The sequence below is a fragment of the Odontesthes bonariensis genome, chromosome 7, assembly GCF_027942865.1.
Source record: "Odontesthes bonariensis isolate fOdoBon6 chromosome 7, fOdoBon6.hap1, whole genome shotgun sequence".
NCBI classification, from domain to species: domain Eukaryota; kingdom Metazoa; phylum Chordata; class Actinopteri; order Atheriniformes; family Atherinopsidae; genus Odontesthes; species Odontesthes bonariensis.
In genome coordinates, this window is record NC_134512.1 from 24664537 (window position 1) to 24678553 (window position 14017).

The 14017-nt window shown below is 39.2% G+C and overlaps 1 protein-coding gene across 2 annotated transcripts in view; it reads right to left on the minus strand.

Moving 5' to 3' along the window:
• Positions 1-14017, minus strand: part of nell2a (neural EGFL like 2a) — an 86620-nt gene that overhangs the window by 37392 nt on the left and 35211 nt on the right. For both annotated transcript variants that reach the window (XM_075470268.1, XM_075470267.1), the window contains exon 13: positions 840-965. In XM_075470268.1, the coding sequence (XP_075326383.1) occupies positions 840-965 (126 nt within the window). The remainder of the gene's footprint in view (positions 1-839; positions 966-14017) is intronic.

Here is a 14017-nt window from a genome sequence, read left to right on the forward strand (position 1 = left end):
TTTGATGGCTTATTTTTCCTTTTTCAAATTAATTAATAAAATCTTAAGCTTAAAATAGCATACAAACTCAAAATCTTCTTGACTCTAATTGCAACCCATAATTGATATGTTTTCCATCAAATACAAAACATCGGATGAACAAGGCTAAAAAAAATTTAGAGTAGAGGAATGTTCTATAATCTGCCCAAAGCAAACATATCATGAAAATAATTCCCTTTCTCTTAGAATATAGACTATTACAAAAGCTTGTGCTGCATCATAGAATCAAGTAGCAAGGCTGGTACTGATTTGCATATGTATGTATTTTATCTGAATGTGGAGTTAGTAATAAGAGTAAAACCAATAAGAGCAAACCAACCTCTGACATTCATCCCAACACAAACACATTCAATTAACAGACCATGCAGAAAGGTATGATGACAGATTCACGGATAAGGGTGCCTCGACGGATGCCGTCTGGTACATGACAGAAAAAGGGAGATGATGTGGAGCACATGGCAACAGTTTACAGCATAATTTGCAGGTTTTGCTTGTTAACTATGTCTCCCTGTTGCAAAAAGATTTTTCTCACTCTCTGATTTTGATAACTCACCACAGCAAAAACCTCAATATGTGTCTTATAGCTGCAGACCTCTACATGAAATTGTTCTCCAGCATATGGCTAAAGACATGTACTTATATTGATCTCCACTCGTGCAATGATAACAACAAGAAATGCACATTTTCAAGTGTGTACGTTTATGCTGCTGCAACAGAAGCTGAAGCTCAGAGTAAACAGAATAAACAGAGCGCCGTGTCTTCTTGAGTTCTGCTGTCAAAAGGCCAGTGGAGGAGCTCACCTGTGCAGGAATAGTCATCGATCCTGATGTAGCCTGTGTGGCAGATGCACATGAAGGAACCAGGGGTGTTAACGCACATGGTGTTCTCTCTGCAGTAGTGCTTCCCTTCAGCGCACTCGTCAATATCTAAAGAGAAGTGAGGAAAAAAAGAGAAAAAGGGGGAGAAAGAATAATGAAAAAACTGCTGGTTCGAAATAGGAATTAAACAAACGTTGATCTCCAGTGTTGAAATGTGATGATTAGTTGACCTACCCGTCAACATGATTTAATTACCAAGGTCGTTAAAAGAATTGTCACATATAAGAATCACATATAAAGCATCGTAACAGCCATCCTCAGTGCTACGTCGTGGCTTATTTTTAGTGTCTCCCCATTTCTGGCAACCAACTTGCATCATTTCTTCTCGCTGGTTCACGCGGCACAAATCTTTTAAAGGCTCCTGCACAGCCAATGAGAAATGGCTATTTGTCTTCATCAGTGGGAGACAGAGGTCGACACACAGATGGTCCATGAGAGGTGGACGGTGAGCACTAAAAGTAGAAGAACTCGATTTTTAATCTGCTAAGAGTAAAGCCCTCCACAAAGTGGCTTAGCCACTTTTCTCCTGGCCCTTCAACTCATCTCGATGCTTTGAGCATACTTTAAATCTAATATGCAGTAAATAGATGCCATAAAGTAAGAATTATTGCACTGCAGAAGTTAATTTGAAAGGCCTGTACATACAAACACAAGCTTTTTTATTGATCTGGGGTGAATCTTTGTGTAGCTGGGCAGTGTATGAGATCATCAAAGATGAATGAGAACAAAAAAACAGTGGTCCGGTTGAATAGTCTAGTTTGCTTAGGAACTTTCTGAGTGAAATGACCCAGAAGTATCTGTGTAGCAGCCAAGAGAAGAGCTGTTCGAACTTTCCAGATGCTTAGGAAAGGAGTTCCAGTTCTTTCTTAATTATCTCTCTTAGCAAAGGATGCACCATAAATTTCACGAGACAAGGTGACAAGATTGCAATAGATGAAGTATCGAAAGCAATTTTTGTAGAATATTTATTGAACATTTGTAGTTTCAGTGCAGCAGACCCACATCACAGCTTAGTGTAAGCGTGGTCGAATGCTCAGACAGTAGATAAAGACGGTAGGCCCTGTTATTGTTCTGTTCAATCAAACTTTGAATCAGATTTTGTACATTAACCCTCATCACACTAACAGGTTCTGAAAACTGGGATAACATATTTACTTACATCCAAACTAATCCCTGCATTGAAGAATAAAAGAAGAGAACTACACACCAATATTTTTATTCTCCTCCTTTCTATCTCAGATTTAAAACCCCAGCCCACAGATTGGGATTTAAGGATTTTAAATACAACCGCAATTCCAAAAAGGCTGCTATGATTTGAAAATCTCATAAACCAATTTTTTTTTTTCACAACAGGATATTGGTTGTTACCGACCTGTTGCAAACGTAACCACAGGAATTAATTTCAAATGTTGCAGCTTCCTTTATGGCACATCTTACTTTTCTAAGCTTTTGGTGCAACAGTTCCAGCTGTTTTTGTCACGCCCAGAGACTCTCATTTTTAGTTTCATGTTTTAGGTTATGTTTTTGTGTTCAGTCCATGTTTAGTTTAGTCATGTCTTAGTTTCCCTGCACTTAGTTTATTAGTTCACTCACTTCACCTGTGTTTTTTTTCCCTCAGCTGCACTCACTCTCCAATCACTCTCACTCCCTATTTAGTTTCCAGCCTCCCCTCTTAGTTTGCTGGATCCTTGTTGTATGTTGCTTGCCATCCTATGCCAAGATTATGGTTATCCATGTCCCACGTCGATATTACCAAGATAAGTATTTATTTATGCCATGTTGAGTCCTTTGTTTATTTTGTCACGTTTTGTTTTTTGAATCCGGTTTTGCCGCGACTTTTGTTGATACTTTGTTTTTGTTAAATAAATCTAATTTGTTTTTTGAAAGTCCGCATCCGTGTCCTCCCTCCACACAAAAATCTGACAGTTTTAAGTTGCTGCCATCAATTTCAAGACGATATTCAAAATGATAAAATGTTTTTACTTTAAAGATTTGATATGTTTTCCATCTTTTATTGAGAATAAAACATGAGATTCGATCAATAATTGCATTTTGCTTTTATTTACTTTTTTTGTAAATTGGGCTTGTACTACAATACACAAGATTTAAAACTTGAATTGTCTGTGCCAAGACTAACGCTGGACACAAATTAACCACAGGATTAAATCACCCTGCTAATATATCGTGTGGGCCTGTCCTGAAAATGCCACAGAGGCTGCAGTAGGTTTTGCTGAGCATGTGATATTTTTCAAGTTGAGCCAACAAATATACTGATTTAAAAACCATCACTTTGGTAAGATGACTTGTACAGCTATTTTAATCTTGCAATTTTTCCTCAATATAGTGAGATACTTCCCATTTATTGGGGAATAATCCTTCAGTCTAAGTGCTAGGGAAGGACCATACCTTAAACACTTCCCTTTATGACAGCTTATAAATCCCCTCTTTCTCGTCATCCGGGACATGCTGTCTTTCTCGTCTCTTCCTTTTAGGTGACGGACTGCCTTCCACAGAGCTACATCTGATACTCATTGCAGCCTTTCACAGACTACTACCATCTGGCTCATCATCATTATCATCATTGCACATATATTCTCGTTTTAATAAATAATCACATGCATCTCAATGCATCAAACAATCAATGCATGGATGGTGTGATCCTTGTGAATTAATCCCTAAGCTTACATTAGACAGTAGATTCTTTAAACGAGGAACAACCAAGGCACTCATGTTGCTCTGTTTTTGAAGGTTAAACATTCTTGTGCCAGCACAACAACAGCTTTATACTCCAATGCTGCATCAGGGCTGCTTATGGAAGTTTGACTTGGAGGCTTTCTACACCATAGTTATGAAGACTTGGTCAGGCCAGCTTTAAAAAATAATCAAATATTTCACTGTTATTCCGATTCACTCTCATCATTCCATATTTGGATCCATATTAGCTGTTGCTAAGGCAACAGCTATTCCTGGGATCTAAACTGCATGCCAAACATTCAAACAGAGAATACAGAACACTGCCAGGGAAAACAAAATATAGATAATTTGATGCAATCAACTGCAATACATTGCAAATACAGGTCAAATAAACCCAGCTGTATATTATGCCCCAGGGCTTCATCGCTATAAATAGCACAGGTCAAATGTAGGCACTTTTTGAGAGACTAGTTCCATAGTCCTTGACGTTACCACTTCATTATTCATTCACTTTATTCAGTGTGTCTGAGAGCGCAAGAGGACATTCACCCCTGAATATGTTCTGTGCCAGATGCCTTCATGAAGAGCATTTCAAAATTGAATTTCAATAGATTTGCATTGGCATTCACTCGGCTTGCATGTCCTTGGGTAGAGAACCACCCACCGCCCTGCAAGCTAAGAACCCAACACCTGCCAACAACTGTGGGATTCATATTTCTTTTCACAGCCTCATCAATACTTTCTGCCTCAAGCTATTCAAAAGCCTTGCAGATAAACAATTCAGGCAGACAATCACTATCCACCTATTGAAGAACATGTGTCCTTCGCTAAATGAATGAGGGATAATTAAAAATCTTGCTGGCTTTGAAAGGGAGAAGAAAGCAAAGGGATGGGGAGAGAGTGGGAAGAAAATGGGAAGTGGAGTGAAGGACAGACAGCAGGGCAGGTAAGTAGAAGATCTGTCACAACAAGCAGTAGAGGCAAGCCAGAGAGAAAACAAGGAGAGAGCTAAAGACTGAGATTGTGACATGAAATTGCAAAAAAGGGCACACAAAGTTCTGTATTGAACTCAGAGAGATATATAATGAGAGTCAGTGTGAAAGGAACTGTGGTGGAAAGTTTGTGTAAGAATGTGAACAGTTGAAAAGGCATGAGACAAGGATTTAGAGAAAATCAGAGAGAAAGCAGTAAAAAGGTATTAACTATCAATAGAGACAGAAAGTAGGAGAACAGATTCAGTCTGTCCGCAGTGGTAACTCTGAGCTGAGATCTTAAGTAACTGTCTCACCGCTTTATCACATTGTCCATCCTTGGGACGACTTTGATTTAAAGCCTATTAAGTTTACCCATCCATCCTGCCCCTGGTGACAGCAGTTAGGTTTGTTAAAACAATATGTTAGGAGGTGAGATGATGAGGGGCGCAGGCCGTCATGTGGGGGAGAGCAACCATCTCCATCTCCATTAACGCACTCCATTTTCTTGATTGGCCTGTCACATGGGCACACGTGATGTGCCAAGCAAAGAGGGGCTGGCCGAGAGACAGTGGCAGCTTTTATCGCTGAATGGAGTGCTCTGGGTCAATCTGTTGCCACACAACGATGGATTGCTTGAAAATGGATGTGTTCTTTTTTTTTTCCCACCTCTGTACATTCTTGAATAACAAGTGAATCGATCATAGTCATATCTGAGGGGGTGGAAGTGCTCTGCATCATTTGCACGAAATGCATCCATATTATGCATTATGAGAGGCAATTTCAAGCCCTGGTTGTTAGACAACTCTCCCACAACAGGTTATGCAGGTTCCCTTCTTTTTAAAAGAAATGCTACCTTTGCTTTTATTCCACATCTCTTATTTCATGTTTTGCCAAGTTTTAAGGCTTTGAATTACGTTACTGTCTTAGTTTTCTTTATCTGTGCTTAAGAAATGCAAAATACTTTTAAAAATTCAAATTGATTTAAAACATTAGAATATATTTTATGACTCGTCTTGAACTTGGAGGTGGATACCAATTAAATCAATGAAAGCAATGACAATAATACTTTTTTTCTCAATGAAACACAAACAAGAATCACTGCTATCATCCTCAGTGTTGTCGTGTTAACATTTTATTATTTCCACGGTTGCTTGTTCGAGTGATCATGCAGCTATGTAAATAGGCGTAGCAGTTTATCCCTCTTTGCATGCATAACATGTCAATTCTAGCAGGGACTGTCCCTACTATCCATGCCTGTAGTACACCAAGGTCTGGGAGTAGTGAGATAACACTGCCATTGCCTTTGGATGTCCCAAAGACAGACAAATCTGGGCCCTATTCACAACCAGCGCCCTCTCTGTTCCTCTTTATCGTTCATTCTTTCTCTTTTTTTTTCTGTCAATCCCTTCCCTAACCCCCCACACATTCTCAAGCAGATTGTTTTCAATAAATGGCAGTAGGACCATGCTTGCCAAAACATTCTGATATTCCTCCGTTACCAGCTCCCTCATGCCCAGATATATAGAAGCCAGAGAAAAAAGCAGTGAGACAAAGACCTGCCCCTGCTGGCCAAACAGTGTTTCACTCAGCAAATTATCTCCACTGTAGGTCTCATCTCCTTTTAGGGGGAGAAAGGTGTCAGAAAATGTTACAGGCAGCCTCTTTTTGTTTAGGGGGAGTGTATTTGGATCAAATATCGAAATGCAGCAGACATTTGGGATTTGCAGACATAAACAAAGATTTTGTGGGTTTAAGCAGTGCCAAAATTGCTTTTTTCTCTTGTTTTTCAATCCTAATGCAAAGTTAAGCTAAACAACTGCTGGTATCTTTGTATTAACAGACACATATAAAATTCGTATAGAACTCCTGACTCTAAGCACAAATTCTTTTCATTTGTTTTTTTCAATGTGCAACTGTTCATCAACCACTTGAAATGTTGATATTGAAACAAATCACTTCATCCACTGATTAGTTTATATAAGTTGAAGATTTACTCAAGTAAGGATAGTTAAAAGAGATGTCTAAAATTAACCTCCCTGAATTTAGGCCTTGAATCTAGGACTGTTATGCTGAGATTTTCCAAATGAACAAAAAATCAAATGGGTTTCATTTTAATGCAAAAGAGTAACTCACAGTTTATTTTCGGAGCTATTACCTTAATATGAACAACAGAATAGAGACAGCCTTTTTAGTGTTTTTTCAACTAGGTTCAATCAATGCAAAATGCAAAAACAGGCCCAAAAAACACCCCCCCCCCCCCCAAATTAAAAAAAACAAAAGCTACAATGTCAATGCAGGAATGAGCAGCAGTCAATCAAGATGACTGAGTGACAAGAATCCCATTAGGAGGCCAGAGAAGAAGAAAATCCTTCTGGGGGTGCAGTTGTAGTTTAAATACCACACTCTCACAATGTGATCAATCACTGTGAACATGTTGACTCCTGCAACCTCTCTTGGAACAATAAACATCAAATATGGAACAACGGTGAGGGATAAGTGTATGTGTATGTGCGTGTGTGTGTATGCTATTGTTTTCTTGTCAGTGTGTGCACAGAAATCCTCACAGTCCCCTATACAGTCCCTATATTCAGCCACACACGGCACATTCCACATGGGGGTGAAGTACCATCAAATTCAACAACACTTGTGGATATTTCGTGCAAACATGCACCAGCTTTTGAAGTGTGTGCGGGTGTGTGTTTATATAACGTATTAAACATGCACTTAACACACTTCGATTTAACATGACTCAAGTAAAGCCTGGTGAATCTCATGGACAAAACGGCATTGTTCACAAGCAGCAGGTGTGAATGGGGTTTTGCTTTCAATCACGGGTCTCATTAATCTGGGAAATGTTTCAATCGATCGATCATCATCATCCATTACTTGTCATCGTGGAGCTATTTGCACCCTGATGGCCGGAGGTCTGAAGAATCAGAATGGTGGAGCAGAAACGGCAATCAGAGCTCTTTGAAATGCTGATGACAAAATCACTCCTAGTAGTGAAATGTGTGTTATCGTATATTTTTCTCTATTTTTATTGTTGTAACTGCATTGGTTTCTATGGATTGCCTACAACCCACTTTCTAGTGTTTACAGATATCTAAATAAGGACTGAATATCACAATATCCAGCAAGATAGATAAATAGAAGATAAGATGAGTCTATTTATTGATTTAGGATACATACAGTGTTTTCACTGTGCAGTAATCTCTGGGTGCCTGAAAACAATTCCACTTTGTCAGCTATTGAGCAGTCTGCAGAATTGGGTGCAGCCAGCAGTGTTGCTGGACTGAGGTAAGTGCTTGGTAAAGGTTCAACACAGCTGAAATAATGAGGTGATACCTGCAGAAAATCTTCATTGTGGGAGATGTTGCTTTGAGCAACTGCTCAAGAGGAGATTATAATCAAAGGCAGTTTAAACAAGGAACGTGAGCATTTGATGATGGCCCATTGAAAATTCTATTATAAGTGGGTTACAGGACGGTGAGTTGATCCAATAATTAAGTTGGTCTGGTAAGACCTTACACATGTGTAGTATGAGTATAAAAATGGCACAAAACTTATTATAACTTATTATTATAGGGGCCAGTAAACGCCTGCAGGTGTTTACAACATGGCTTCACCGTGATGGAACTTGCCTATGGAAGAACTGCAGGGTAATGTGTAGCTAATCAGTGGAAATTAGAGAGCTGACAGTTGAGTCCAGACCCCTACCTTACTGAGGCTGTTTTAACATATGAACATACACTGATGTCGATGGAGTCATGGGTATCCACAGAAAAAAAAAAAAAAAAATCAACATAACTTCCTGAATTTTCAGCTGATTCTCAAGCAGTTTGTGTTGTCAAAAAGGCCACAGATGTATTTACAGTACAGGATATGTTGTTAAATTAAAATGTAAAAAATAAAAATAATATTTTACATTAGCACCTAACCTAAAAAATGTTGAAGTTTTTGTCCCTCATCTGTCCTGCAAACTTCACTGTTCTTTTTCAGCACTCTCACTATTTAAGTGTTTAATTCTGATTCAGCAGACATCTGCTGTCAAACGAATTACTCTTAAAACTGGTACGAACATAGTGGAAGATTTCACAGCTGAAGCGTCACTACCAGATATTTCCCACATTAGCTTTTAGAGATCAAACACTGAGCTACAAAGACAAGTGGGTGTTGGACTTTAACATCAATACAACTGACACCAGCTTGGCTGGATCAACATAAAAGCTGATGAATGTTTTTTTTTCACTGTTCTCAAGTGGCCAAATAAATAAATGGATAAAATTGTTCCACAAAACACTGTGATGGACAAATCTCAGATCAGCTGAAATTAAACACATGTGGCAAACAGAGAAGACTTATTTTTAACCAAATTGAACTCCTTAGATATGAAATCCTAAATGCACACCAATGTTATTGAATATTTCAGTTGCCAACATTCTTTAAATTATGAAACTTATACACTCACAGCAGGTATGCCCTAGCTGCAGAGGATTCAGCAGACATATATTGGCATAGTGTGAGCCCCCAGCAGGTAATTGAGAGACTCAGTCTGGTGGTTGCAGCAGTGTATTTAGTGTATCCATTAATACCAGCTTTCTCTGCTGAAAGTTTGTAAGAGTACCAGGTGAAACATTAAACGGCTGTTGGGGGTCGTCCTCACCTCCCTATCATGGCAACTCTGCACAATAAAGATCCACAAAGCATCCACTGACCATAGTTAGTAGTTACTCCTGAAACGTGGGTTCTCTCAGTAGGTATGCAGCCCTCGAACCCCTGCACTGCACCGGAGTGTCGAGCACAGGTCTGTGATGGGGCCAGGTTTTCGCTTCACTCTACACAAAATTAATACCATTTTTCTTGCTTTTACTGTTCCTCTCAAATTTAGGTTGAAAGCCCAAATTTTGGCATCGAGGGAAGATGCATTTTCATGATAAAGGCACAGTTTGCTAGCTGGCTGCTAATCCGAGACTAATACGTTTAGTAGGTCTGTTTTTACAATTGCGTGTTAGGGATAGGGCTAGCTTTTGCTTGTGTTTCAATCACCCGGCTTCATCAATTTGTGATATGGCTTGCCCTAAAAATCCTGAGCAGTTTAACGGCTCAATTCCACAATTCCGTAAAATATAATTTCCTGCCTTCTAACATGTTTCAAGCAACTACTTCAAATTGCTTCCATGCAAACCTTGCAACTGAATGTTTCTATACTTGGACTTTAAGTTTTCCACAAGTAGCTGGACACTGTACTATAACTTGAGTAAACATACTTCGGTCATGAGTTGAGGTACTGCTTGGTATTATAGAGATTCATAGAGAAATTGTGGATTTTGTAAAATTGAAACGAAAAAGGCTCAACCCAAATATAATGAAGTAAATGAATTAAGTGTGATCCCATCTGCACAAGGAGCAGTGAGAACATTTCTCTCGAGTGGTATTTGAGGGATAGTGGTTAAGCAGTCCACATATACAGTTATTGACATAGGGGGAGACCGTCTAGATGATGGAGGGATTATTTGTGTTGGGTGACATTTCAGTGGGGTCACAGATGTATATACGGACACTCACACACACATGCGTGTTTCCCTGTGTTTATATGAGCCTGATTCATCTCAGTGTGTGGGGGTCAGGGCCCAAGCAGGTGGGGAGCCCAGAGGCACTGGGCTCATTCTGACAGTGATTGAGGTTTGGAACGGGCCATGCTCTTCAGTAGGTGCCAATTAGCCTGCTGCCACCTTGTGACATTTAAAAGAAAACAGTAGCAATCGGGTTAATCAGAGCACACACTCCATATGCTTACACACCCTGTACATTGCAGTCCTGGCTTACTGGTGATAACATATTCTCTGTATACACAGTTTTGACATTTTTAATCAGTTATTACATTAAAATTCTGGACACTGGATGAACAAAATAATAAAAACATTAGACTTTATGACCTTTCCCTGTCCAGCAAAAACTCATAACTGAGTCTATTGCCTGTCTAGTATCATGAGTGCTTTTGGACATTTTTATATAGATGCCTTTCATGTATGTTAAATGTAATTTTGCTCTACTTATGACATGAATTTTACTTCTGGTTCACCCTCTAACAAATATAAAGTGCATAATTTTGTCTAAATATTATTGCTCCGGAGTAAGTGCAACATTGCTTCAAGAGGTGAGATTATTTCTATATATATTTTTTTTTTTATTATCAACTTAACCATCCAAGGGATATTACAATTGCTGACATATTTCTCAATACCATCATACCATCTTCATTATTGAGAAACTATTAAATACACATCAGTGAGTGACTCTGTTACAGTGGGCACTGTCATTCATTTTCTTTTAATACCACAGCTATGTCCATCGGCACTAAACAATAACTGTTTGCACCTTGCCCTCCTCGTCCACACATGTAAAAATAACTAGGGTGGCCATGAATGGCCTGCTCTAGAGCTAGTGTTTGTTTGTTTGTACAAGGCAGCCATAGTTACATGGTGGTTTAATAAGAACACTTTATGTTGATGAACAACAGCATTATAACATAACACCATTCTAGGTTTTATTCTCTAAACCATTCTGGACGGCAACACCCATTTCGACATCCCGCTATTCTGACATGCAAACGCACCACCATTCCCACAAGGCTTTCCATATAAGGAAATGTGCGTTACTCAACAGATAACAGTCCCTTCTTTCTGTTCATGCATTTGACATGTTTTAAGACATGTGTACAGATGTGATACAGTCTTTAAAAGCGTAATTAAATTGATGTCTGTAATTGCATTTATTAATGTTGCATATGATGCTAGCGTGCAAAAGACGCATGGGCTCTGTGGAGAGCTCCGCTCCAGCTGGCTGCTGTGACAGGACACTGACACTGTATTTCTGCATATTGTAACATGTTTCAGACTCACCCGGTTCACATTAATACCTGTATTTTGATATTTGAAACTTCAGGGGATTTTAATAATAGATTATTAAAGTTGGTTTTCCAGGTTGTGGAGTTCCTCTAAAAGAAATGTGCTTAAATAGGCTATTAAATGAATTGTCGGAATGACGGGACTTTTGATAGAAAAATTAAGTGTCGCCATTCTGACAATTTGAGGCCCATGCTGGAATAGTGGGATGTCGGAATGGCGGCATGTAACTGGCAATTCTAGAAGTGAATATTGTATTGCATGTTGCGAAAGGATTGGAAATGTTACTCATTAGGACCTTAAAATGTCAGTGCATTTACTTTTTTTTTTAAACTTTCCTGCTCTGGATCAAATGGAAACCATATATGTGCCCCATCTCTAAGGATTTACATAAGCAGTAAGTGCAACTTCAAGCCTGGTTTATAGTCGGTAACGCAAGACGCAACGCAAGCCCTTGCGCGGTTGCAAGCCCCCCCTTGCGTGCTTGCGTGTGTCACCTCAATTTTCTAAACTTCACGCAAGACGCAAGCGCAAGCCACTGGCTGTGGTCGAAACCGCCTACTACTTGATCGATCTGACAGTATGCAGAGCGTTTACACACAGTGCACTTCACTCCTGCCCGAGCCGAAATCAGCCGGCCTGAAAAGCTGATTTCCCTTAAGCTATAGGCTAAACTCTGTAAATATATAACTTTAGCAACATTTGAAACATTTTCAGGCGAGAAAGTAGTCGTTTAGACCCCCAAGGTGTTGAAAATCTGACAAAATACCGGCTATTTACAAGAAGAAGAAGAAGAAGAAGAAATCTATGGAAGAGAGACTTGCCAAACAGCTCCTGGCGGTGAATTTCCTTTCATCGTAGTAGGCTTGTCATTGAAAAGAACCGCTACTCCCCTACTGTCCTGGCGGTGAATCGCCACGCAGCACACGCAACCGCCGACAAAGCAAAATGAAGTATAAACGTCTCGAGCCATTAACATACGCGCAAGACGCAAGCGCAAGGGCAGTTAAAAGAAGTATAACTCAGCCTTAAGGCTGAGTACTGCAAACAAGCAAGATAGTTCATGATAGTATGACCCGTCAGCATGTTTTGTCCCTGTGACATTTGCTGATGATAAAAATACTGCCATCCTTAAAATGTGCCGATTCAGTTTTATGAGCAATACATAATTAATGAAGACTGAAAGACCATATATTGGAAAAATAAAACCAAAATTCTCTTCATAGCTTAGAGCCATAAGCACTAAGTATTTATTATTTGGATGAACAGATCCTTAAATGTAACTAATAACTACTAAATCTAATACCACAGCTTGTGTTGAATTAATATTGAATTAACATTCACTGAAGTCTTTTTTAACCAGCTCTACAGTTGGATAACAGCAGTTTTATAAAGCAGGTCTGCACTTTGGATCGCCTTGTTGCTGAAAAGTGCTATATAAATAAATTTCACTTCACTTCACATATCCTTGATGTATGATACAAGCAATTTTTTAAACAATCATTGGAAACTGTATCACAAACCATATAAAAAAAACAGTGATTCATAAGCTTAATATACAAAATTGAAAGCAACTTAAGTTAAATAGAATTGAAAATGTCATTAATCCCCAAATGAGAAATTATTTAACAGCATAAATAATAAAAGCAGTTAAGTGTCATTTGTAACAGAAAAAAAGTCATCGTGTCGAGACGTTCCTGTGGGGAGGAATTACTTCCTTTTCTTTGTTGCAGCAGAGCTGAAGAAGCCTCTGAGTGAACACACTTCTTTGTTTGATCACTATGTTTTATAAAGTGTCTGCAGTGTCATCTACTGTATAATATTGAGCAGCTTTGGCAGCATTCTTCTTTACACAAAGATCAGTCTTCAGATCAGTCCCAAGCACAGAGTCAGCTTTCTTTATCTGTTTGTTCAGTTTCTTCACTGGCTCCGATGCTGCTGCCCAAAATTACTTCAAACCAGATTGCACTTTCCACCACAGACTCAAAGGCTGAACATGAATATCTACTTTCCGTTGTTGCCACGCAAATGTACGTTGAGATGTTATAGCGTTTTGCTTCCACTTGAAGCCAGACTCGTAAACATGTCAAACAATTTGAGCAGTGTGGGCTGCTTCTGGCTGTGCTAGTGCTGTTGTTGTTCCCTTAGTGTTGCACTGCGGTGGATAGGCAGAAATCAAAGTGGACAAAGAACCGCCTCGAGATGAAGTGAGATTTAGAGTTGAATAATGAAGATTATTCAGTGCAGCTGTTTGTGATTTTCGCCTGTGCTTCTTTCTCTATTCATAACTTTTGCTATTTTTCTTTGGTGTGAAATCGTTTTTTGTCAGCCCCTGCACACTTCATCAAGCTAACTTTCAACCAATCAGTGTTCGATCAACGCCGACCCTCATCAGCTTGTGCATTGTTATCTTTTTGGAGGACCACACGTTTATCTGTCTGCATTAAAAAATTGTCTGTCTGCGAAGGCTGAGAGTGCCACAGATGAATAATTCTGTGAAGGTATAAAAACCACCATTAAAGAAGTT